A 27,371-nucleotide genomic window follows, 5' to 3' on the forward strand; every position below is an offset into this window, starting at 1 on the left:
TGCACTTTGTGACAGTATAGTTCTCAGATTTGGAAGTAGAACTTCCATCTTGTGATGAGCCGGGCGTCCTGCGTAGGTGACCCAGCTGCAACCATCCAGTGTGCTTTGTTTAACACACAGGAGCTGCGTCAGGATAAAGAAGAGCGTGCTGCTGGAAGTGCAGGTCTCAGAGGGGCCATTAGGCTCATTACATGCTCATGGAAATGATTGTCTTTGTGTTCAGAGAGGCGAAGGCCAACAGAAACGGTGTGAGGAACCAACTGTTATCAACAGGAACAGTAACTCACCCGGGGAGGCGTGGAGGGCAGCACAACAACTGATCACACCACAAATCTGGCCGTCCTTGGAGTGTGGAAAGTTCATTTGCAGTTTGCCACAAGCCACAGCAAACATGGAGGGATGTGACGAAACCAAAGTTGAACTGAAGCATGGCGGTGGCAGCATCATGCTTGGAAGATGGGTGGTGTTAAAGCTGAATATTCTAATAATGACATATTATAATGACATAAACCTAATCTTTCTCTCTCTTCTTACTTGTTGACATTGTCACAGTTATCCCATCATTCACCCTGAGCTTTGTGGTCATTAAGCTCAATGCTTAATAACCACAATAAAAGTCCACCCAGTTAGACTCATTATTTTTATTATTATTAGACTCTTATATTATTAACAACCAGAGTTTCAAGGCCTGGCATATGACATTTTGCATCCAACCAGTTCTTTCTGTAATAAGGTACACATTTAAACAAAAATTTAAAAACTGTGACGCAATGTATTAAATCTAACTCGGATACTTAATACAGATACTTAATCACTTTTGTTCAAAATATTAAAGACAAGGAATCATTTTAATTCCAGTGACTAATTTTGAACTGCTTTGGTTTGTCTCTCATCCTAATACAAACCCTCAAAGTTGTCCTTTGAGGTGTGTGGATACTTTAGCAATGCACAGAATATCCTGGTGGATTGCTTTACACAAAGCATTTTTCTCTGATCTGTTCTTTGCCAAACTGTTTCCATTGACAAAAAGCCTCTGGCGTAAAAGCCCAGATGTTGTCATGGCGTCTCCAGCAGCAGGCAGTAAATCCTCCTTATCACCAGTAATGGCTGCATAATAAAAAGAGAACCTGGAAGGTTCCTGCTTTATTGGAAGGTTAACCAGCTCAGTGATATTTAGTTGCATTTTGGAGCCACTTGCAGTAATAAATCATCAGCTGCGGCATCCACTCGCAGCAGCTTGTGTTTCACGTTATAAAGCGTCTGCATGCAGAGACCTGCAGCTTGCAGTGCTGTAGCGTGTGCTGTTTGCCTAGATTATCATGTAGAACATCAGAAAAATACGGTGTTTGTTAAAGGAGGCTGTGTTAAAGCTGGAGGATCTCACTTTCACCTCTTTGGCTCACTGTTTCCCTAATGATCCCTTTGTTTCCGTTATGTAAATGATCAGGAAATAGAGCTGAAATGTGTTGGTATTCACACCAGCTGTGGAGATAGTGTTACACACTGCTTTCAAATATGTCTACTTTTCATCTCTATGTGCTGTGACTTCTCTGGTCTATGTTACATGTTTATGAGACTCTAGCTGACCTCTTTGTTCCCATTATTTCTCTTATTTATTTATTTATTTATTTATTTATTTATTTCTGTAGTTTTTTGTTCATTCTAGTCTCAGTTTCCTGTTCTGAGCTGACAGGACTGGTGCCCGGTGAGGTGTTCTGCTGCTGCTTCAAGGTTCCACATGTTACGGGTTCAGACGCTGTTCTGCAGCCGTTGGTTGGAACCAGTGGATATTGGACAACCCATTGTCCTGACATTTGCGTCCCATTTTTGTCCACACAGCTAAGTGCTCTCAGACCACTCTTTGTAAACTTGAGAGATGGTTGTGGGTTAAAATCCCAGAAGATCAGTAGGTGCTGAAATACTCAGACCATCCTGTCTGGCACCAACAGTGCTGTGTTCAAAGACACTTAAATTGTCATTTTATTCCTATTCTGATGCCCAGTTAAAACTTCATACAGTCTATCTACACATTTTAAGTTGCTGCCATGCGAATGGCACATTTCTTGTGTGTTTTATTTCCAAAGCAACAATTGTATTTCCCTTTAGGGTTGATGGATCTTTCCTGAATTTGGTTGTTCCTTGGTTTAATGTGTAAAAAAGAAAACCAAACAGTCTTAAAGTGCTTCAGGGAAGAACTTTGACTGAATGTGTGAAGCTGGTGAGTTTTCACAGCATGAAGAAAAGAACATCAAACTGCCTCACGGTCAAGGTGAAAGTCTGCTCTTCCCTTCTCTCTGATTAGCTGCTTTCTTAGTTTGGTTGGTCTGAAATTCCTCTTGTTTCCAAGAATGTTGACCTGCTTGTATGCTGTTTATAATGTTTTCAACAAAGAAGAAAACTGATACAAATGAAGTACTCAGCTTTTTCTCTTGTGCTTGACGTGCGTCGATGTGTTTCTCCTCCTCACTCGGAGTCGAGATGTGGAGACGTTGGCCTCATCAGCTACAGATCAAATATCAGATGGTGAAGTTTAGGGAGAAGATGTAAATGAAATTTTATCTCTTGTAGCTCTGCAGCTAATTATTATTATGGTAATTATTATGATGATCAAATCGGGAAACGGATTTAAAAAAAGTCTATTCTAAATTATTTTTATTTAACCTCTTAAATGCAAATGAGCATGTAATTCAGTTCAAGTTCATTTGTACAGTACATTTCAGCAGCAACCCAGTTCAAAGTGCTTTACGTCATAAAATTGTCACCATTTGTGAACCAACAAATAAACGTTACATTTTGTCAAATGTCATCTTCTAAATCATTAATACACATCAAATATATTGATTAGTGTTTCATTTATTACAAATCAAAGACTGCTCAATAGGTGGTTTGTTAGCCTTGATTTGAAAGAACATTTCCAACAGCGATCAACATTTCAACAGTTCTGCAGTTTTCTGGAAGTTTGGTGCAGAATCTGAATGCTTCTTAACCTTCGCTGTAAGACAAACGGTTACAGAAAATTCTTTCTGCCGTCTTAAAAATTCTTAGAAAAATGTTGGATAAAATGAATGAAGTGGTTTTGAATTAGTATGTTTGGAATTGACTGCTTTTACAAGAGAGAGGAGTAGCTGTTCTAGCTGATGGAGTGATTGTAGAACAGCTCCTTTCTTCTCCATGCATGCAGACAAATCACTGGCATGGAATGAAAACTTAATCAGGGAGAAATGTGCATCCGTTAAACTTTCTTCATGTGTTCATGCTGTACAGACGTGACTGTATTCATCAGCGTTGTTTCAGCGTTATGAGACCAGGATCAGTTACCACACACATGCTTTACAAGGTGACTAACGTGCAGCTGTGCACGCCTGTGTTGATCTTGCATGACATGACTTATTCCTGTGCTCAGGAGCTCATTGGAAAATCGATGAAGTGTTTATTGTGCTCACTTCCAGCTTGATTTCACAGACTGCCTTTGTCTGTTTGTTTGTTTGCGTGTGTGTGTGTTTGTCTGTAGGAGTGTTATCATAACCCAGATCCTCGTCTCGTTTCAGGATCCAGAAGGAGTTGGCAGAGATTACTCTGGACCCGCCACCAAACTGCAGGTAGGAGGCTGTTGATGGTTGTTTAGTTTTTTTTGTTTAGTTTTTTTGTCAAGGCTCATCTTCGCCTGTCACAATAACTCATTTCTCTGGGTGATGCATTGTCCTTGAAGTTTTTACAATAAAGGATCATATTTTCGTTTTGAGACCACTTTCAAATAATTGAACGGCAGTGGTATAATAATGCAAGAACATATTCTTAAAGACCAATAAACCTTAAATTCTAATAAACATTTAACACTAAAACCAGAAGACGTTTTAAATATCCAAAATAAACAAAAGAACAAAAAAATGAATCATGAAGTCTCTGTAAACAACATTATGCTTCAAGAAGAGAGCTTGCAGAGGCCAAAGCAGCAGACTGAAGACTTTTATCATCTAGTTTTTGGTAGAAAAAGAGGAAAACCATAAATCATAGATCTCAGTGGACATTATCGAGTTCGTCTTAATTTATCATGCGATTAATGGAGTTATTGCTTATTGTGACAAGCCTCGTCTTGCTGGGAGATGTGTTTCTGTGCTTGTGTGGGTGTGTGTGTGTGTGTTTGAATGATTGAGATGGTTAATCCAGAGTGGAGTTTGATTCTGTTTGTTCTGGATGAAACTGAGTGGAACTGAAGGTTTAACCTGACATGAGGTAAAAATGGGAATAATAAGGAGGTTTACGTTGTTGTCTGTCTGTCCCTGCTGTAGTGACAGCAGTGCAACCCGCTGCAGCTTGATAGGTCTGCATAATGAGTCACTCTGAAGACCTGAACACCAGCCTTCATGTTGCTGGTGAAGTTGAGGGCTGCGGTGAGGGGAAAGGTGGACATGCTTGATTTGGTTATTTATCATTTCAAGGCTGCATTCACACCAATCCAGTTTAGTCCACTTTAATCCAACTCCAGTTGGTTTCCCTAGAGAGTCTGGTTGTTTGTGGAGGTGTGAATGCTAATAGAACTCTGATGTGGACCAAAAGAGTGAACTGTGGTCTGTCTAAAACCCAGGTCTGGGTTTGGTTTCGGTTGAAATCCCAGCCATTCCGCTTCAACAGTTGATTCTTGTGTTCCTGGTTCTGTTCAAGCCTAAGCTCATAATTACACTCCTCCACACTGAGCAGCTCAAGAAAAAACTTGAAAATGTTCATTATTCATCTCCTGTGCACTGTATCTCTGCCTCTTCCTTTATTTCCATGCCTATCTTTGTATCAGTCTCTATTTTTGGCTCTCTCTACCTCATTTTCTAAGTGTTTCTATCTCTCTGCACCTTTCAATATCGGTCAAGCTCAGAACCAGGGGGAGTATTTCCCCTCCAACAGCCAAGCCAGGTGAAAACCTTTGAACTTGTGGTGATTGATCTCTGCTGCAGGTCAGGAGCAGGCCATGAAGCTCTTGGACTATTTAGTTTACCCTGGGCTGAGGATGAATGCCTGCTGATGTTGTGGCAAGATGTGTTCACTGTGGATAGGAATGCGTGTTACGGTATTTGATGTTTAAACGGTTTTAGAGGCCTTGGGCTCCTGTAGTGGACAGCTGTGGTCTCTAGATCCTGCAGATACTCGGGGTTCACAGTATGTATGGGTCTGCTTTGTCAAAAATAATCCCAAAAAAACATGCGTCCCTTTGTTTCCGAAGCAGTACATTTTTTGTTTGATACTGGATTAGTAGTTTTTGGAACCAAATCAAATCTGCCAAAATGTTTGAAACTTATTGTGGTTTTCAAAATGTCTGGCTGGCTGGCCATTTATCAGTTCCACTTCTTTATTGTTTTTCTTTGTTATCAAGCTTTCCAGTGAACACACCTCGGCTGTCCTGTCAGTCACTGCCACAGTGTGTGTGTTGACTCACAGGTTATATTGACTGAAGTCTCCTATTCTGTCTCCTGTCAGATGAGCAATCAGCAGAGCAGGAAAACGAAATTTCACAGACAAACATTGGTATCAAAATCTGACAAGGCTTTGAAAGGAGAGGAGAGGGGAAACCATTTGAAGAACGTCAATGCTGAGAGCAGCACTTGTGACGAATGGACTGAGCTGGGCATGTCAATGGCAGTCGGATGTAATCCGGCTGAGGCGTGGCACTTCTTCAAACGTAGATTTCAGCGTTCATCAGGCCCCCGGGGTGTCTGACTCGCTTTTACCAGCTCCCTGTTCCATACAAGGTCGCAGAATCCCCAATTGTTTGATTTCCATAACTGGTTCCACCCCAATATTATCTCGTCCCTTTGTGCTACAAGAGATGGACAGTCTCACAATGTGAACGTTTAACCCATTCCACTGAGATGAATTCCTGTTCATCCTCCCACATGGTGTCCTCCTTCACGCACTAATCAATCTGACGCTGTTAAATCAGCTGCTCTCCATATAAAACATACCGTGTAAAAGTGCTACGGACAGATGATGGGACACAGGCCTGCAGGTTTCATTACTGCTACTTCTTCTTCCTCTAGAACAAAGCTTTGTCACAGACGTCCTGTCCGCCTCAAGAGCTGAGTTTCCATTACAGATGTCTGCAAATCTTTGTTTATATTCTGCTAATGTTGGAAAAAACACAATTTTGCAATTGCTGTGTTTCCTTTAAATAAGAAATGAAATGAAAATCACATGTGAATAAGCTTGTTCATGCAATTAGTCATTAAAACCGTGGCAGCAACAGATATAAACAGTTAAATGAGATATATTCATAATTCAGTCATGGTGCTAGCGCTCGTCATCTATTAGCCAATCAGAGGAGATGTCAGCATTGTATTCAGGCGTGGGAGCAACAAGATCCATCTACTTGGGTAAATTGTAGTTGGTGATTTTACAGAAGAACTATGGATTCGACAACTTTTTATGGACTGTGACGCTGTGATGCTCTGGAGGACACTGTCCTGAGCTCTCACAGCTCTGGACCACTAGTTTCTATTGACACTAGTGCTGTTTCTATTGACACCATCTTCATCGTATCTCTTGTCTGGCTGAGAAGGGAGCCGATCCCCTGTGGGAGCAAGAGAAAAATCTCATATTTAACTTCCACCCATGCAGCACGCCTGTTTCATGGATCATCTGCTGCCTCCTCAGAAAGTGTGTGGAAATATTTTTAATCATTTTTGTCACCCCTCCACAGAGTAATTAATTGAATGTGACAGGCGCTCTGGAAGGGTATGTAAATAGCCCCACACCCGACACTCTGTATTAGCGTACTGCTTGGTTGGCCTTCCTTGTTCTGTTTGGGTGTGTGGCGTTTTTTTCAGGGTAATTATCATATTCTTTCATGATATTCTGTGTAAAATAAAAATAAAAATCCAACCCCCATCAGTGAAGGGGAAACAATGTGTGGATTGAAACAGGGAGACGCTTCTCCACCCATCTCCTGTTTGACTCCAACAAGGCGATATGCTTTTCAATTGAAAACCTTTTGAATGTGAGCCAAGATCTTTAGAAATGAAAGCAAAAGGAGGAAGAAAGATATGAGAGAGATGTATACCCCCTCACAGATCTGTTGTTTTTGCTTTCTATCAAACTTAAATGCTTTAGATTATCAAATAAATGCTGGTATCACAAAATATAACCCGAGTACATAAACATTGGAGATTGGAGATTGTTTGTTTTTACACTCTCATATCAATATATAGGTAAAGGAATTATCAGTTGTTGTTTTTTTTTGTTTTTTTCATTTAAAAGGTCACCTCTATGAAAAGTTAACGTCTTTCCAGTAGGATTCCTGAAAGAAGAGCCAGATCAACTGATGCACAGCTCTGTAATGAAAGCTAGCAGTCTTTGGCGTATAAAACAAAATATTTCAGAGCTACAGGAGAGAGCGCAGTCTGGAATTATCATCACATCACTTAGTCTATTTACCTAACGCGGAGGTCGGCAACCCGCAGCTCTCTTTAGTGCTGCCTTAGCGGCTCCCTGGAGCTTTATCAAAAATGTTTGAAAATGGAAAAAGATGGGGGTGGGAAATCTATTTTTTGCTTTAATATGGTTTCTGTAGGCAGACAAAAATGACACAAACATTCTTAACATTTGCAAATGCTATAAAAATGTGTAGAATAAATATAAAATTTCAACTTTTCTGACAACAAAGATTTGCGTCATAGCCAGTGACACGTTTCTTTCAGCTGGGCGCGGTGCCAGGCTGGTGGCTGTCAACAAACTGACCGGTGTGTGGCCGCACCCGGCTATCATGGATGCTCATGAATGTACACACTTAGTCGTTTTGACAATAGGCTAAACTAGCTAATACAAACACTTAAGGCTTATATTTAGTAATATAAGCCTTATTTAAGGCTTTTAATTTTTTTGTGGCTCCAGATAGATTTGTTTTTTTTGTTTTTTTGGTTCAATATGGCTCTTTCAACATTTTGTGTTGCTGACCCCTGCTGACTGATTCTAAGAGCCAATGACAATCTACCACATAGTAAATTTACTATGATCACAAGTGGAAGTGCTCTATTTGTCATCATACAGTGGAATCCCTGGTATTTTCAGAGATCAGGGTCCACTACCTCCTGTGAATACCTGAAATCTGCAAATACTTGAGACCTCCTCTAAAAACTGCCTATTTTAGTAGTTCCAGCTCAAAATATGCTGTAAACGGCACTGTAATTCATAATGGACACCATATTAGCACAGAAGCTGAGGTCAAGGGTTTTCCATATATCCACTCTTATGGCTTCAGCCAATTGGCAGCAAGGAAAATGAAATAACAGCCAATAGGTGTCAAGTAGCAGTAGATATGTCAGCATCCCTAAACTGCATTTATGAGGAATTTGTGTGAAAAAAATAGACAAATTTTAAGCAAATTATTTTAGCTGCGTTTTACAGAAAAATACATGAATACTGAACCACAAAAGCATAAGTTTGAATTACTATTTATTCATGTACTGTGTTTAACCGTTAAGTTTTAATTTAGTCATTTTTAAAAGATGAATGTGACAATGCTTGAATATTAAAATTTAAATGAAGTACCTCCATAAGACTGCTGAGCAGGGGCAGGTCCAGGAGGTTCTTTAAGAACTCTAAATGGGGGCCCATGTTGATCTTGTGGTGTCACATCTGAATAAAATCCCAGGCAGGTAGCAGGGCTGTAATAAACTATAAAAGCCAGCGACTCACAACATGAAGGTCAGGAGCTTTATTGACTTTTTATTTAGTAGTTCTCAAACAGCAGAGTTTAGGTCATTAGCAGTAACTCTACGAACATCTAAGTCTACTTTTTTACATCAGTTTTTCTCTCATGGGTCAAACCTCCTAACAAATTCTGCTGTTTGGCTCTTCAGCTGAAGAGATTTCTCTGGCTGTAGTTTAAATGTTAGCAGAGTTTTAAACTTCAAACAGCAGCTCACCGTTTTCTTCTCAGCCACGAAGTCTCAGGTGAGTCTCTGCAGGGAAGACGGGGTGTTATTGGAAGAGAGGGAAATTGGTTTGTTTACATGGACCAACTGTAGCATGACGACATGCAAAAAGCTGCTTGATGACTATCATTGGTTTTAGCTGTTAAGTTGTCAACATAATGCACTAAATGTCAACACTCTGACAACTAGATGACAAGGTCAGAAAAAAATTTAATTTAAGAAAAACATTGAAAGAGAGGGAAGTAGTTATGCTAGTTTGCCTTTGACAACCTTAACATTGGAGTTTGGGTTCAGTTAAAAAAAAGCGACCCTCACACCAACTCTGACAGATCATCAGTAGAGTAGTGTTTAAATGACCTAATCAAACACCCCAGTGTTTGCTAATCTACCACACCGATGACTTCTTAATAATAGCAAAATAAACATCAAGTATAAAAATGTTCTGTCCTTTGTGTGGGAAATGTTTGATTGCTTTTTTTGGTGTTGAATCCTGATGCATATTGTGATGGTGTTGTCAGTTGCTATGGCAACAAGTCTGCTTGTAATATAGCTGACAGAGAGCGAGAAAAAAGTGTTTTTTGAGTTATTCTTTAACGGTTTTTCTGCGCTATTTCCCCCCTTGCTTTGGCACATTGCACTAAAACATCTCCATGTTTCATTTAGTTAAAGGAATTACTCTACCGCGGCACTGTGAACTTAATTCATTGTTATATTTCCTTTATCCAAGGGAATGCCTCACCTTCCCAAGAAAGATTGTGGCATGTAGTTAATGGTGTTCACAGTCAATGTTGTTAATTTTACTAGCCTAAGTACCGCGAGACCCTGTCATAAGCCATTTCTATCCCTACGTTTGGTATTTAAGCAGCCATGTACTTAAATTTACTTTACATCTACAGCTGTTCTGATTTAATACACATGTAGGAATCATTTTTATAATTTCTTCCTTTTTGTTGGATTCAAAGCAGCACACATTTCTTCTTTTATTTGCTAGAGTCCTTAGAAAATAAATTGGAACCAGCAGGTCAGGCCTCAGAATAAGTATAAAGCTTATTGGTACATTTCTACTAAATCCACTTCAGCTTCCATATACAGGACCTGAGGAGATGAAGGTTTAGAACTGGCTTTTTTTTTTTTTTTTTTTTTTTACTTTGATGCAACAAAACAAAACAAAACAAAAAACCACGAGTAGATAATAACACAGTTTGATCCTTGTATCTGCTCTGCTGCTGCATTTCTTTCTGTTCAGAATGGAGCCTAACAGGCTGTGTTTGTATTCCAGGCAGTGGCTCCCCTCAGGACATATCTCCCATAAGTCTGTGCTTTGTGAGAGTTACAAGGCTCTTAGTAGATCCCTCACTTCAAATAGCCCTTTATCAGCATCATCAAAGCATACAGTTCTGCTCAGTGTTTGAATGTTTCCACCAAACAAGATTTAAGGACAGTGGTAAAATGTGGTAGCACTTAATCTGCAGTAGTTTCTCAGAGATTGGTGAAGTAGAAGTTAGTGTAGGAATTTATAAACTTTATTTTATGGATTTACAATGCTTGTCTACTACTGTAAACTAATAAAGACAGCTGGTAAATCCTTAAGGCAACATGAGGGGCTGCTAAAGTGAGAACGTTTAGATTTAAACAGTCTAGCACTCTGCAATTTGTTAGCTATTGGGATTTAGTTTAAATGGACAGCAGCGGCTTTGCCGGCTCATTGGTTCCTAAAAACATTTTCTAGTTCCAATCATTATAAAAGCAAACAGCAGTTTACATTGCAGTGTACAGTGTAATATTCCAGTTGTGGAATAGGACCAGACATGGCAAATTAGCATAAGCTATTAATGCCATGATGTAGAAAGAATGGAACTGGAGATGAACAGAATGCAGGAGTTTCTCCAGTGATATGGGTCAAAAAACTCTGTCTATAGTAGTTATGTTTTTGTATTTTGGTAGCATTAAAGCCACAGGATGTAACTTTTCTAAATAATATTTTTTATGTATTTGTTGAAACTGTCACCATGTTTTGACAGTAGGATAATTAGACAGATGACATATAAAAAATGTACCTCATTTGCCTTCTACCACTGCCAACTAGAAACCAGGAGGAGGGTCTTGATGCTGTCAATTACACTTGTAAGCCTGCTGCTTATACTCCGTTCCCTTCCACTGTTTAGCTCCTTTTCTACACTTCATCTTCCTTTTGATAGCAGAACCTGTCGTGAATGCTAAAGCTAGTTAGCATGGCCTCAGATGACGGCGGGTAAATAATTTTTCTTTAATGGTGAGTTGTTTCTCTGCCATCAGCACATTGAGCAGCGTGTACACGAGGCTGTGAAGAGGTGTGTTCTGCTCTGATGTTTTGGTACTGTTTCTCCCTGGAACGTGTTGTATCTGCATTCATGCTTTTGAGCATTCAGGCTAGAGGATGGCTAGTTTTTTTTTTTTTTATCTGCAAACATTCTGCAGTGAAACAGCTGGCATGTGGGTGGACTAGCTGTTCAACTGCAACATCCCATCCCATGTTAGAAATGCATTTTATCTTGAGACAGTATTCGCTCTATAAGGGATAGTCAAAGAAAGTGAAGTGGTGGATTGAGTCTGGATCAGTGTTAGGGGTCAGCTGCTGAGGGCGTTCATCTCAACAGTTCCCTGTGAATAAGGTGGAGCTGCAGGGGGATCCTGGACGACTGTAGCAGGATAGAGTGATGACACTTTACACACATGTCTCACTCGGGTTACATCTAATGCCTTCCATCTCTCATGGCCCTTGGAATTGCAGGGAGTAAGTTCAAACATTTACACAAAATCCTTATTTTTACATCTACCTTTTCTGAGTTATCTTCCTATCCATGTATATTTTTTTTCTCAAAGTTTTCCACACATTTCCTCCGGCCATATTTTCAGTAAATGTGATCCATAAAGCCTGTTTTTTTTTATTTTTATGGGTCTGGCCTTGAAAGCCTGGTACTTGAGGGGAGAAGAGAACAGAAATGGAGTGAGAAATTAAGCTGAGAGTGGCAGAAACAGGCGTGCCCATCTGCTGCATAAGGGATCTGAGTGGAGGGAGTTAAAGATTTCTGCAGCCCCCCTGCAGGGAGAAAACGCCGTGGAGCAGCTAATTATTCACCATGCCTTTACCCAGGCATGCTGCTGGGAAGTGTGTTGCGGTTTCTGCTTCTTCTACATGTTGAAATCAGCTTTCACTCATTTTCAAATCTGTCAGAACAAATGGGACTTTAGAACTTTTATGTTTAATTTTAAATATTTATCTGAAATTTACTGCAGGTACTGCACATTAAAAAAAACAGATTCTTGGTTTGTCGGATTATGGGAAGTTTCCACATACAATTACAGTTTTTTTTGTTTTTTTACTGTGAAATTACTTTTTATCAGAGCCTTAAGCTAAAACAGAGCCCTTCTAGCGCTCTACTCTTCTCTCTTTTCAGAAAGTTCAATTTAAGATCTTTTAAGACTGTCGTTAATCAAATTTAGGACCAAGACAACACATTACCAGAAACATTTAGATTGACATTTTTTTTTAAAAGAAATATTTTAACCCTATCAATTTAGTTGTCAAAGAAGATTCAGGTTTATCAATTAAAAATATTCAATCATTTCAGTTTTAAAAGCTATTTTTTTAACCTGAGTCATCTTCCCAACACATTATTTTATGTCTGCACATACAATCTCACCCATTTAGTCTGATCTCATCCCCAGCAGCACTTTTCTCAGTTTGAAGGGCTTTTACTTTGGCAAGTCTTTCTTGCCAAAGTGACAGAGGATGGAGAAGAAAAGGAGGGCAACAATTTAGACTAGGAGAGAACAAGGAAGGCGCTACAGCTTTCCTTGCAGGAACATTACTCCATTTCTGTAAATTCCATTTTAATGGGGCTTGGATCATGTGTGATGTATACAAAGCTTATGCCTCTGAATGTTTTAGCATGTCCAACAATCTATAGCAGCTTAGTTTAGCTGGATATCACAGTATCTGGAGTGTAGAAGGCTGACGCCGGAGCATTATGTATTTAAAATTGTGAATGCTCATATGCTGTTAAAATACCAGTCAGTTGTTTGGTGGTTTTCTGTTTAACAGATCAACTAACAGATGTAAGGGACATGGCTGAAAAACGAGCCCAAATTCTCACCGACCTGACACATTAAACATCTTCTTTCTAGGTTAGGAACAGGCAGAGTCTTTATTTGTCATTTTGTTCTATCATGAAGTGAAATTGTTTTCTCTTATCTGGAGAACACCTGTCACACTGTTTGATAGCTAAATGGCAGAAAGACTTTAAAAAGAAAGCTTGACTCCTTTATCAACTATGTCTGTCCAACAGCTGTGATCAGTTGCTGTGGTAACTAACAGTTGTACTGGTCAATGGGCGTTGCTAATCTCTCCTGAGATCCTTCAGGTTTTCGCTCAGATAAGCACACACTGCTGTGGATCTGGGAAGATCATTGCCACGCTGTAAGGAGCAGCTTGTTTCCCTCTGACAATGAAACTTGGTTCATTTAATGGAGAATCCCCCTGAGAGTGGGTTCAGTGATGTTACAGAGCAGAGCAATGCTGGTTCAGTATGTATTTTTTTCCAAAATGGACCCTGCTGATGTGTAGCATTCAGGTAGATAAAGATTATAAGTGTGTCCTGTAGCATTTGTGTTCCCTAAGCTCAGCTTCAGACTAGTTTTAAGGAATCAAAGTAAAGATGTTTGATGCATTATTATAAGAATCATGTGATTCCAGTTTCTGCACGTTTTCCTCCTCTGTCCTCTCTCATCTGCAGTTAGCCGCAGCTTACTGGGGTGTTTCTGCCATGGAGCCCGGATGTGTGAATAAAGTCATTAGTGTGCATTAATTATCTCTGCACACTGTCTGTGTAGGATGAATAATTAGGCTCTTAACACACGTTTCCCCTGCAGAGAGGCTGCTGCTCAGAACTCCCAGCCAGTCATGTCTTCTGTCCATAAGCCAAAGAGTTTCATTTGAGTCAAATAACTTTATCTTAAAGTTAAACTATTGGGGTAAGGTAAGGTTATGACACCGACTGTAGAAACAGGTTTACCTGCCGGAGGTCATGCAAGGATGCTGTTTAAACACAACCACTCTCACTTCCTTCCAGTGTGAGTATCACTTCCTCCTGCACTTATACGTAGAGATTCATTCAGGTTGAACACACACTGGAAGGCACATGTCTAACTTCCAGACTTGATAGTTATCCATGCTGAAGCGTTTCAGTGTTACCTAATGATGTTAGTGAAACAACAAGACAGTAATTTATTTAACCCTGGGACTGTTGTGGTAAACTAAACCAGCCAGGGTTTATAGAGTTATAAACCTCAAAGTTTAGTTTGTGGTATTTTTAGTGCCACTAAAATGACCTGTTTGACCTGTTTATGAAGTGTGATGAAGTCTTGGCTTTTTGTTTACACAGAAACATTGTTGTGGTTGGACAAAAACAGCAAAGCTTTGACGACATGTAAATGCAAACCAAAAAGATTTAGAAATTGTCAGTCATGCCATTTTGCTCTTGTGCTCTCAGACCCGATTTTCACCTGCGCACAGCACAATGGAGGACCTCCATGTCCTGTCTGTGCTGCTGCACCTCTTCAGGTTATTTGGGGTGTTAAAGTACAATCTGCTCGCTGTGGAACATTTATGCCATTAGGGATGCCACAGGGATTAGAGGCATCAGATGATGTGTTCTTGAAGGTGCACATCTACAAGCAAAGGGTTATAAAATACACCGATTTAGAAAGTTCACCAAGTTTCTCCACCTTCTGGCATTTACACTACATCGTTTCTACTGCTATTTCCACCGTCATTCCACTGTTGTGTAAGCTTTTTCTGGATGCACAATGGGAAACACTGTTGGAAACGTTACCGTGTAAACAGCACCATATCCCTGAGGAAGCAGAGCTACTGCAGCTACCATTAGATTACATGCAGACAAATACTGTTATTGAGGTGTTAAAAGGTGCAGCTACACCTGCGATATTTAGGACCAGCCCTTGGTGTAGTATAGAGGTGACCACTGTGCTTTGTGGGTTATCTTGAACTATGAAATTGTGACGAACCAATTCAGGATGATCTGAGTATATTCTGAAAGGTGACAGATGGGAAATCAGAAGCTACACTATATAAAACTTTTATATAGTGTAGCTCTGTTGGTCAGATCCAGTGGATAGAGCTGTGGGGAACAAATGCAACTGACGGCATCAGCAAATAATTAAACACAATACAAAAAACTTACATAAAATGATAAAGTGGAGTATAAATCGTCTTTGTCGCAAAACAATATGGCAGCCATTTTGAAAATATGAAGAAACATGACAATAAATCTTGTTTTATCTTTTTTTAAAATATTGAGTAAATAAAGTGCTGATACCATATGAAATACAGACAGTAAAAATGTAAAACATGTGACCCTGCAACCTCCTGCTAAACGGCTAGAGACATCCTGAGAGAAATATCATCTGGACTGGTAAACCTGTCTGCTGCTGAGAGCCGTACACAGCTGTACACGCCCGTTAACAGCTGCTTTTTCTCCTGCACGGCATCCGGGAGAAAAGATTTCTGTCCTGCAGCATGATGGAAGTCAGATGTGTGCTGGCTTAGTTCATACATCTGAACTAAGGCAGATGTATGAACTGGGCCAGCAGCCTCAGCCTCACACACCATGGAAAACTTGTCATCTTTGGCAATAGACTGTGTAATATTTCAATCAGAATAGAAAAATGATGCTGAGAAGAAAATGTCAAATGAATATCCGCAGTATAAATCCTTTCATTGATAAAGAAGTGAAGCATATCTGTGTGGCTAACCAGAACCAAATCTGGATGCGCTCTGTCCACTCGTCTCTGAAGGAGAGGCTGAAAGACGTTGTTGGTTTACAGTGCAGAGACAAAATACTCCTGATTATGTGATTGTGTAGATCAAGCGTACCTCAGATTATGGGTTAGAAAAGAGGAGCCTCAGATAATCAGTTCTGGAACTAACTGACCATGCTCAGGCCTAGTTAGCACAGCCACTGATAACGGCGGATAAATGAAAGCTTTCCAAATCACAATAACTACTGCCTTCAGGGTAGGTGTTGTTACTAAGAGAAGAGAACTTCATTTATTTCCAGTATCAGTTAGATTTTCCAAATGGAACCAGAAAAACCAGACAAGTGGAACTTAAGTGTGGAAGGAATCTTATCCACGAGGGAATGATGTTCTTACAGTGCTGTGAAAAGGTATTTGTCCAGTTAAATTAGAATTTTGTTTCTTGTCACTTCAACGTTTCAAAAGATCTCAATTTTACAATTTAACATCTCACTGACTAGTTATCAGACACTCGATGGCAGATGTTCCTGCAAAGGGTGAAACAACCAGTCATTAATTTTATGGGGCAAAAAGTATTTCACACATAGACAAGTTGGCTCAAACTCTTTTCCTCAAATAAAGAGAAATGAGTTAAATGATGTCATTTAGATGATTTTCTCAGAATTGATCAAACACACTCTTAAGGTGCAGAGGTCAAAGTACATCACACTGGTAGCAGGGAGTAAATGAATGAGTACAGAAACTGGAGAGACTTGATTCTGTTGGTCAGATCCAGTGGATAGATGTCGTTTGATCAAGAACCTCCAGTGAAAAAGTATCAGACTGTCCAAACTGTTCAGTGGTTCTCCTGTTCATAAAGCAGACTAAACCTGGGAGTCTGTATTCTGGGGCTGATTCAGAGTGTTTTCCCACTATGCCTTCTCTGTTTATCTCTCCGTACCTCTCATCCGGCCAGTGTCTCTCCAAACTACAGTGCTACCGAATCGATAGTGCAGTGAGATGCCGGAACTGAGCAGCCCATCATAAAATCAAAGCAGGATACGTTTGATCCAGCAGGCCTTGCAGCTCATGCCTTGTTTTTATCCACGGAAGGATTGTGTTCCCACTCACTCCTCCTATTTACATCCTGGACTCTGATGTTTTACTGCTGCCTGTTTTGAAGCAGTCTGAAGGCTGATTGACCAGAGTAACTTTGTCCATTTAGTCTCCTTGGTTTTCCTCATCTTGATCAGATGAATTACCCGTTTGGTGCAGTGACAGTTTAGAAGCAGCTACTCTGTGGTCAGCCAGCTGTAGGTCACCTGTTCCCCATATGGAGCTTGAAGGATCCATTCACTCACCTGGCGCCCCTACCCTGACATTGCTTTGTCTGCTGGTAGGACCCTGAGCTCCCATTTATTAAACGGGGTGCTTCATAAGACCCAATAAGGGAAAGTGACAGATTCCCTCAGGATTGTCTGGACCGCTGTTCAGCTCTGCTTAATTGTCTGCATGCGTCAGTAGATTTTCCATCTGATGTAGCTGCCACGGCTGTTAAATTCTTAATGTTTCCTTTTGTGGTCTGCTTTCAGCAGCCATCACCTTCAAGCTTGGGTCCCTGGTGGGGGCGGGGGGTCGTGGGAGTTCTGAAGGGACGGAGGCTGTTGAAAGGACTAATGGACCCCCGGAAATCATCCCTAGATGGATGCTTTGATAGAGTGTCTGCAGAGTTGGAAGGAGGGAAGATGGGGTTAAGGAACTGCCCAAACACACACGTACAGTGAAAATGTTGGCACCAGGTCTAATGGGTCCAAAGCTTGGATTGGGTTTCTTGAAGTTTCCATTTCAGTTTTGGCAGGAAGATTTTCACAGCCCCCCCATCCCTCTGCTCCTCTCCTCCCTCTGCAGCCGCTTCACACAGAGAGGATTACACCCTCATGGCAAGGCTTTGATTTCACTCAGGTGATGAATGACTAGCAGCAGCTGAAACAGAAGCTAGGCAGGGTTTAGCTTGGAGAAAGAAGTGAAGTAATAAAATACCAAATGAGGTCTCCTGCTTGTTGTTTTGACCCATGTCTACTGAGGCATTGGCTGTTGGACCTCTGGAAGTGTTGTGTCTTCTGCCACGTGTCTTTAGTTCATCCATTTGCTCTCTCTAGGGCTCTGGTACCGTCTTTGTTGTTCCTTTGTCTTTGCATGGCTCCCTGTTGGTACAAGTGTTCTTCATTGCTGTTTGTACAAGTATTTGCTTCACTTTTTCTCACTTATTTGAAGTTGAACACATGTACATCTTCATGATGTGTTCCCACTGTTGTCTTCATTTTATTTGTACTTTGAAATTATAGGATTATATAAATGTCCACAAAGGATTGTGATGTGGAGCTGTTTTTCAGGTGTTTGGCTCGGCCCTTTAGTTCCAGTTAAAGGAACTCTTCAGGCTGCAGCATTCTAAGACATTTTGGACAAATTTATTCTGCTGTCTTTGTGGGAACAGGTTCTGAATAGTCCCTTCCTATTTCAAATATGCTGTTTGATGCATGGCTCCAGGCAACCAGCATTAACCAGATTATCAGACACTGTACTGAGTTTTCCTTTGTCTGAAACTCAGAGCCATGAAGCCTCGAGGCCATAAAGACAATGTAATCATTGGGTGGCCTATTAGGTGTCAAACAAAGATGATTCACACTGGAAGGAGATGCGATGGTTTCTAAGAATAGATTGCTCAGGGTGGCTGGTTTTCAACCGGACCACAATGTCTTGGGTCTTTTTCTCAACACAGGTTTCCTGAAACTGCAAAAGCAATTTATTTGTGGTGAGACGAAAAGCTCTCCCAGAATCACTGACACGATTATTAATAAAAGCCGAGGTGTTTAATTTCCAACCCATTACTGACTAAATATGGCTGAAAGACTGAGTAAGATTTTAAACCTCCTGAGCCAACAGCCCAACAGCTCAACACACATAAATGTCACAGTCAGCCTTTACTAAAACATGATCATATTTAGGCACTTAAAAAACTCTGAAAACATTGTTGGTCAGCAAATTTCCTCTGACAGTACTGGTAGGATATACCTCAGTTCAAAACATCTCCAGGTTTGTAATAAAGTGGTTCTCATAAACAGTTAATCCTCCTCTACACCTTGAAATGATGAGTAGGAGAGCAAGAGTTCAGGAAAAACCTTAGACTTGCCAACTCTCATCCACGTCCCGGCCACTTAGAGGAACTCCAATCACATGGAACATAAGAAATTATGTGGAATGAACCTTTTGTTTCGTAAGGCCCGCACATTTACAAGAGCCATCCTTGCAGGAGGCGTCTGTGAAGATTCTACATCAGAGCGGTTGGAAACAACTTTTTCAATAACTTTGAATGAAAGGTTGGAACTGGCCTGTGATTCAGTAATAATGACTTGTCCAGATCGAGAAGTCGTCTTGGCCAATTTGATTTCTATTGAGTTAGAACCAGTCCTACTTACAAATATTTTATCGACAGCTTATAAAAAGGTTTACTTGAGTTTTATAAAGTGATGCGTCTCAGTCAGATAAATGTTTCAAAATGTAGGAAAAGTATCAGAAGAGTCCTTTTGACCTAAATGTTACTCCTACAGAGATTGGTGTTTTTATTAAAAGAAATGGAAGGATGAAAATGTGCCATCTTGCGAACACTCAAAGCAAGCTAAACATTATCATCTTGTTAGACACGGCTCATTTGGAGTTCTCTTCTACTATATTCAGAAACTATTTCTGACGAGGTTCAGGTCTTAAATGATGTTATGTTGGCTGAAGGGTAAGAATTAGAGTAGCATTAATTTAACCTAAAATGAATGCATTCATCCATTAATCATCCATAATTGTTCACAAACAATAGTGAACAGGTTGAAAGAATATCTAGTTCACTCCATAATTCATCGCTCTAAAAAAATAGTAATTATTTTTAAAACTTGCAGCTCCTTTATTAGCCAACCACAAACATGTTTTATCTTTATCTGGAAACAGATATCAGCCCTGTGGAGATCTGCCTGTGTGTTTCACCTCTTGAAAGGAGACGACTCCTCTACTCTAAGTAGTCGCCTGCTGCCAAATGTGTGTCCTGGCTGACTGTCAATTAAATGAGATTTTAATTATGACCACGTTTATGTCAGATTTACAATCTGGTTTTAGAAATAAACATTACACAAGAATTTAATCGCAGGATTTAAAGTCATTAACATTTTTATTAATTGTGTTGACACTAATCCTAAAATAAGTTTGTTTCATTTCTATTGCATCGTTAATCCTGAGCAGATCTGTCCCATAAAACCCTCTGCTGCTTCAAAAATGAATGGCAGAAAATTGTTATTGTAAGGTAATATCTCTAAATACACCTTATGAGCCAATAAAGGAGTGTCAGGGATCAATACTAGGACCCATTCATCCATTCATTCATGGATGGATGAAACAGACCTTATCTACCTCCATTCAGGTCTGAAAGTCATCCACTGTCCCCTTTTCGTCTGCCAGGAGAGAGGACTGACCAACCAGCGGACCCCCTCCAGGTCACGACCTCATGCCTGCAGTTAACGACAGTCACCCCACCATTGCCAACTCAGTGACTTTGTTGCTATATTTAGAAACTTTTCAGACAAAAAAAACGGTGAGTCAGAATCAGCAGGTCAGGGTTTATAAAGATCAGTGATCAGGCAGAAATCTGCAATCGGTCCACTCCTGGTTTTACCAGATTTTCAAAACTAAATTTCATATATTTTAGTTTGAATGTTTGTGTTGTGTTAGTAATATTTAAATATCATGCTGTAATCTTGGCCTGGACACTCTAAATTAAGCTTGACCTGGTTAAATAAAAGTCAAATAAAAATCAAAGAATGGTCTGTGCAGCTTGGAGTCTGGTCACAAACATGAAGGTAGAGTAAATTACACACACACACACACACGCACACCCGCACACACACACACACACACACACACACACACACACACACACACACACACACACACACACACACACAGAATGTTTCTGGCTCTGACTGATTGTTGTTTATTGGAGCCCATCTGGATAGAAGAGTGACATTAAATCAATGCTCAACCTAATCAATGGTGCTGTGATGACTGTGGGGACAGCCGAGATAGATCATTATGTGATCGTCTGGAAGGTCACACCGTGTTTCCTTTGATTTGCCAACACCCTTTCTACAACATGACCCGGTGGAACTGAGGTCTTTGTGCTCTGCCTCTGACCAAATGTTTCTTTTGATGCTTTTCCTCCAATCATTGAGCTGTAAACAGCTGAGGTCGTGAAAGCGCTCTGCCATCATGCCTGTGTGTCTGGAGGGTACCAGCCAGCTGAATGAGCATGTTTCTGTGACCTTCAGGAATGCATGGGTCTGCATTTGTTTTCTGTGGACATCCTGATCACCATGTAATGTCAAGGCTAAAGCCCTTTTTGCAGACATCAGTTAGTAATCATGATAAACCATCATATAATCAGAGTTTGTTATTCATCTGTTGTTTTGAAGCTGCTTTTCATAAAATCACCAGCAGTATGATTATTGGTAAAGCTTTATAGAATCACTGAGTCTGTTTTAGGGCTCTGCAGTGTCAGAAAGATATTCACATGTAATTAGCAATTGGTTATTTGTGTATTTTTAGTGTGTTTTAATGAATTATGGAGATAAGTGATCATATTTATATTAGCAATATTTAATAATATTACTCTATTTTCTTTGACTGTGGTTCAGATCCTAGACATTTTACAGGTCCAACTGTAAAATACAATCAATTAGAATCAACTTTAAATCATAATTTGTGAAAGCGTATATAAAACATTTCTTAGGTTGAATTAACAGTTAGGACTAATGAAATGAGCTCAGTCCTTTATATCTACTGTGGTTGTCATTAAAAAAATCATTTCATAATGGAGGCTGTACGTATAGCTGTATTTGGAGGTTCATTGCTGCTGAGATCGGACATGTTTGTTTCGTTTAAGAAAAGCCATCTTTCTCCTTGACTGGGCATAGAGAAAAGCTCTGGAGAGGCTTCTAAATGCACATCAAACAGTAAATCAGATCTTAGTGAAGATACTGTGTTTTTATGAAGCTAAAGATGAAAGACAAGCTGTAGATGAGAGCATTTCTCTGGGGAAGAGACACCATACTGGCATAGGATCTAAATTCCTCTTTAGAACAAAACATCTGACATTATTAAAGCTGAAATAAAACAGATTTCCTATCAACCTTCTACTTTTGAAGATTTCAGTTCACGTTAGGTTATATCAGAAATGTGTAAAGTAGGGATGTACTAATCTCAAAATTTATACTGATATTGATATCCAATATTAATATTGCTGTTATGGCCGATAACTAATATTTACAGATATTGTATATATTATACATATTTCTCAACCTTTTCAACACCTTGATAGAATCCATCACACTGCTAACTTCACCACTGCTTCTCTGATTAAGTTACTAACCAACTGACCATCTTCCTCTGTTCCGACTCTAGAAACAAATGGCAACAAAATGGAAATGAATATTGTTACTAATATTTCCCCAGTTTGATTTATCAGACAGATTTATTAAAAATGACTAATAATGGCCAATACCGATATTAGTACCGATATATAATGCACTCCTAATGCAAAGAGCTAATCCTGCCAAATGACTTTGGATTAATCATGATGACTTGATTATTGATGTAATCGTCAACTAAATTAGTAATGGGATGCAGATTTTAAGGTAAACCTTTATTCAGGGGTGGGCACTGCTGGTCCTGGATGGTTCAGTGTTCTGTAACTCTTAGACGTCTCCCTGGTCCAATACACCTGAATCCAACAGCTGATTCACCTCCCAAGTGCAGTCAGGTTCTCCAGAGTCCTGCTAATGACCTCATTATTTGACTCAGGTGTGTTGAAGTAGAGAAACATCTAAGAGTTGCAGGAGACCGGCCCTCCAGGACCAGGAGTGCCCAGCCCTGCTTTAGCTGAAAAAGCAACACACTGAGATCAATAATGAAGCCAAAACTGTACAAAAAAAAAAAAAATCAGCATTTTGCATTTAAGATCAAAAAATATTTCTGATTGTAGGTTTGTCTTTATAAGAAATGTGAGAAGGTTTAAGATGAATATTCTGTGGGGTAATTTCTACATTCAGCCTATGTAAATCGCTTAGTAGAGAAAAAGCCTTTTTTGTTTGTTAGTACTGGCCTCCAGGATGTTGTGACAGCTCTGAGTCGACCCTGCTGATTTGATAGTATTTTTTGGCCCCAACACTCCAAACGACAGCCTTTGCACCATCCAGGTTTCACTATCCTGCAGCTCTGCTAAATGTCACATAAATGGCTAAGCTGTCTACTCAGCACTGCTTGTTCACCCCGGGGCCTTCTATAATGTAATGTGGAAATATTTTAAGCGATTACTTTTGATGGTGTTTTTTTATTAGCACCAGTAAACAGTAAGGTGCATACATAATACTGCCCCTTTAAAATTGAGTGGGAAAGGCAGGTCTTTAATCCACACCTGCACTGTGGGGACGTTGGTGTTGGTGTCGGGTGCATAAACACCCGACACCAACATCTTAACTCTAGGAAAATAGTCTTGACTGTTTTTCTGGTTTAAGAATCAAAGATTTGTTCTTGATTCTCATTAGTTCCTAAATGTAATGGAAAATCTTGAATATGCTCATTTAAACACCTTCATGCAGAGTTGGTATTCAATATGGACATGACCACTCAAGTTAAATTTTACCATTCATATCTACAGATTGGGTTGTAAATAGCCGATGAGATTTGGTTTGTTTTTATTGGTTTTAAAAAATGATGTTTGAGCTAATGTCACTTCAAAGCTAGGACTTCTGCAACTGAAACATCAGATTGTTTCTGCTTCTCATTCATATTTCTTTCATTCCTTTGTGCTTTCTGCTCTAAGGCTTTACTGCTTGGACCTCTTGCTATCAAGTAGGTGACAGTTCAGGAAAAACTCTTTCTGTTTGATAGCAGCAGCACTGTTGGAAATGTTCTTTCTTCAGAAGCAAAGGGCAGTGAGTCACCTCTGACTATTATCTGCAGGATTTATCCCAGGAGATGAATGAAGTGCTTTGGGCTGCAGAGATGATACCCTGTATGTGATACAGTTATTGAGAAACCTAATAATAGATAAATGTGATTAAAGGAAAATCTAAGGATTATTTTAGTTCTGTCTAATCCGCAGTATTGTGTACTGCAATCACCAGTATTTCTTGTTTAATTGGTATTTCCTTTAGAGCAACTTCAGGATTTTTGTAGAATCTGGTCTTAGAATCTAGAATCTGGTTCCTACTGTTTGCAGCACAATGATGCATAAAGCTTAAATTTTTGATTTAGGTACTTATGTCACCTGCTTTTACAAGAGACGGCCTATCATTAGAATTTGAAGGGCGGGGACGTCCCATTATGTGAGAAAAGCTCCCACAGTGGTACCAGTTTTTCAGTTAGTTTTAGTCGTTTGACACAGTGCAGTGTGAATGCGAAGTAGAGTTCTTAAAATTTAACAAATGTTGCAGTTTTAGTCCCCCAGTCGAACCGAGTCTACCAGACTATCCGGTCTGAATGCAATTTTAAATCCACCAATAGCTTCACAAGCTTGGTCAAACATGTTATTTGGGATTTGGGATCTTTAATTTGTTCATTCAATTAAATTAGGACGATAACAACCAATGTGAAATAAATAATAAAGAAAGTCACTAGCTTGTTGGATTAGCAGTGAGTGTGATCAGTCATTTCTGTATAGCTGTAACATGAGGAGGCTGAGTCCTCATGTCAGCGCTGTTCAGTTGGGACAAAGTATCAGTGTCTGATCTCAGTCAGGAGGTCTCACCTTGCAAAGCAAAGCTACTACACATTGAAGTCGATGTGAAGCTTTAGAAAACGTTAAAGACTGAACTTATATAGCACTTTTTCAATCATTTTTGACCACTCAAAATGCCTTACACTATAGACACGTTCACCCATTCACACTCATAAACGCTCACACATTTATACAGTGATCGGTAGGCAACTTGGGGTTAAATGTCAGAGGCACATCAACATGACAGGAACCTGAAATTGAACCTACAACCTTCCGATCTCATGATGACCCATCTAATTTAGACACAACCAGGAGACAAAGTCTAAACGTTCAGATATGAAGGATGTTGTTGGCTCTCTTTTGCTTAGAAGAGCGACATTAAATTCTATTTTCTAGTTCTGGCAACACTGGATTAGACTGGCTCAATGCTTGTGTTGTCTCCTGTAGTTTAACTGTTGAAGCTTCAATATATAACTTTTACAAAAAAGTATTTTCCATATTAAAACTGTAACCATGTCAGGACAGTATGTTATGAGACAGATAATCTGTGAAAAAATTGATCTCACCCACCACCTCCATGTGCTACTATTGCGATCTACAAAAATATGCTGCTCCCGATCAACAGCCAATCAAAGCCAGGAGGCGGGTCTTAGCACTGTCAGTCAACCTTGTGTATACTATTAAATGTGCTAATGGTGGAAAAACAACTTACCGGTTCAAGAAAACTATTTATCCACCCACGTTGGTTCCTATGTTAACTAGTCTTAAGATATGTTTAGGGCTATGTTGTGGTGAACCAGTTGTATTGTAGTGGAGAAGAGAGAGCTTTAGGATAAGAATGATTGACAGCACTAGGATCCTCCTCCTGGCTCTGATTGGTTGTTTCTGACTGAATGGTGTATTTCTGTAGTTTGCACTGGGAGAAGGCAATAGAGTTAAATTTTTTCACAGATTGTCTGTCTTACATCATTCTGTGACAACATAATGATAATTTTAACAAATATATAAAAAAACATTGAAAGTTACATTCAGTGTGTTGTGGAAAGCCAAGTTGCCATACACAGAATACATTGTACCTAAGCAAATCTTTGTCACATTCACAAGGTCATGCTGAGTTGGATCTCTTGGCTCTACATGTGTTTTATGGATCTGGAGAAAGCTTATGACTTTGTAAGGCATTTTGTGTGAAGCCCAATGGGAATGGTTTTAAGGAATGTTGGTCTTTGTCCAACCAAAGCCAGAGTGATGTCTATTTTTTTCAAGTCTGGCATGTTCCCAGTAAAAGGCTGGGTTTTACCAGGGCTGTCCCTTGTCTCTCTGTTTATGGTGTGCATGCACTTTATCTGGATTTGGTACCTCAGGGTCTTGTCTTTGCAGATGATGTGGTTCTTTTGGTGTCTTCAAGATGTAACTTTTAGCACACACTAGAACATTTTACAGCTGAGTGTGAAGTGACCACAATCAGAATCCTTCTCCTCTAAGCCTGATTCCATGATTGTAAACCCCAAAAAAAGGTGTTTAAGGGGTGTGTAGGTTTGCTTCTGGCTTTAAGCAGTCCAACATCAAGGATCTTCCTGCTTGAGTGTTTACTGCAGAATCGGCTAATTATTACTTAGCTTTCTTAAACATATCAGGTCCTGGACGCGGCAGTGGAGCAGGACCATAGAGCATGCAACCCATATACGGAGGCTTCAGACCTCGATGCAGCCGTCACCAGTCCACTGACCTTTGCCACATGCCTGCCCCCTCTCTCAGAGCTCTCTTTCCTGTCTGACCACTGTCAAATAAAGGCCACGACAGCCAGAAAAAAAAACACAAAAAAAGCTTTACACACTATCAGCCAAACCCTATATGATAGAGACGTCAGCAGGCCATCGTGTCATACATTGTGATATCATGGAGCCAGAGCTGCTGGCTGCTGACTGCACTGTAACCATCAGAGGAGATCAACCACAAAACCTGAACAGTCCATTTCATTTCATTGGCTCCATGTTAATAGATGTCTACGGTCCTGTAGGCACCATGACAACAAGCATCCAGGAAGCTTTTAGACTTGATGCCTGCCTATGAGCTGTCATTAACAGTTTACAAGTTATGTGTGCCATGAGTCCTTTTGCGGGATCTTGTTGACTAAGTTCATTGCTCTATGTTTATTAATCAGTTGCTAAAGGAGCAGTACAGACATTATGAACCATAAAGATTCATATCCGAGTGTTGCTGATGTTGACTTGTTGCGCTGTCAACTCCAGGGAAATGTTGTACATAGATGTGCACAGGGATGCAGTGTCGCTAGGCGTCATGCTCAAGACGAGGAGAGAGATGCAGTAGGTTTAGTGCTGAATGGAAGTTTGAAAGGTGTTGGACCAAAACTGAAGCAAATGAAGAGATAGCAGGTGAACATAAGAAGTTGCAACACTTGTCTAAAGCAGTGTTTCCCAATTCCAGTCCTTGGGGGGCCCCCTGCCTGCATGTTTTAGGTGTTTCCCTTCTGCCACACACCTGGATTGAATCTTTGGGTGATTAACTGGCTCCTGCAGTACTTGGTGGCTGCAGAAGACATCATGCAATCAGTTGAATCAGCTGTTCTGGTATAGAGGCACATCTAAAACATGCAGAGCAGGGAGCCCCGAGGACTGGAATTGGGAAACACTGGACTAAAGGAACTTAAGGAAGTCAATTCAGTCCAATCAAATAGAGAATCTGAGTCAATTATATATAAACATCATTTCAGTCAGTAGATGTGCAAAGCTGATTCAAACCTTTTGAGGTTCACATCAGAGTACTTTTCAGATTTTTATTTGAAGAAAGACTTTGAAAACCTTGTATGATTTCCCCTTTTTATT

General features: G+C 40.0%; 1 protein-coding gene across 2 annotated transcripts in view; it reads left to right on the forward strand.

Moving 5' to 3' along the window:
- LOC122843607 (ubiquitin-conjugating enzyme E2 E2-like) overlaps positions 1 to 27,371 on the forward strand; it is a 48,894-nt gene that overhangs the window by 5,634 nt on the left and 15,889 nt on the right. For both annotated transcript variants that reach the window (XM_044138463.1, XM_044138464.1), the window contains exon 3: positions 3,549 to 3,599. In XM_044138463.1, the coding sequence (XP_043994398.1) occupies positions 3,549 to 3,599 (51 nt within the window). The remainder of the gene's footprint in view (positions 1 to 3,548; positions 3,600 to 27,371) is intronic.

The sequence above is a fragment of the Gambusia affinis genome, linkage group LG14 (assembly GCF_019740435.1).
Source record: "Gambusia affinis linkage group LG14, SWU_Gaff_1.0, whole genome shotgun sequence".
Lineage (NCBI taxonomy): Eukaryota > Metazoa > Chordata > Actinopteri > Cyprinodontiformes > Poeciliidae > Gambusia > Gambusia affinis.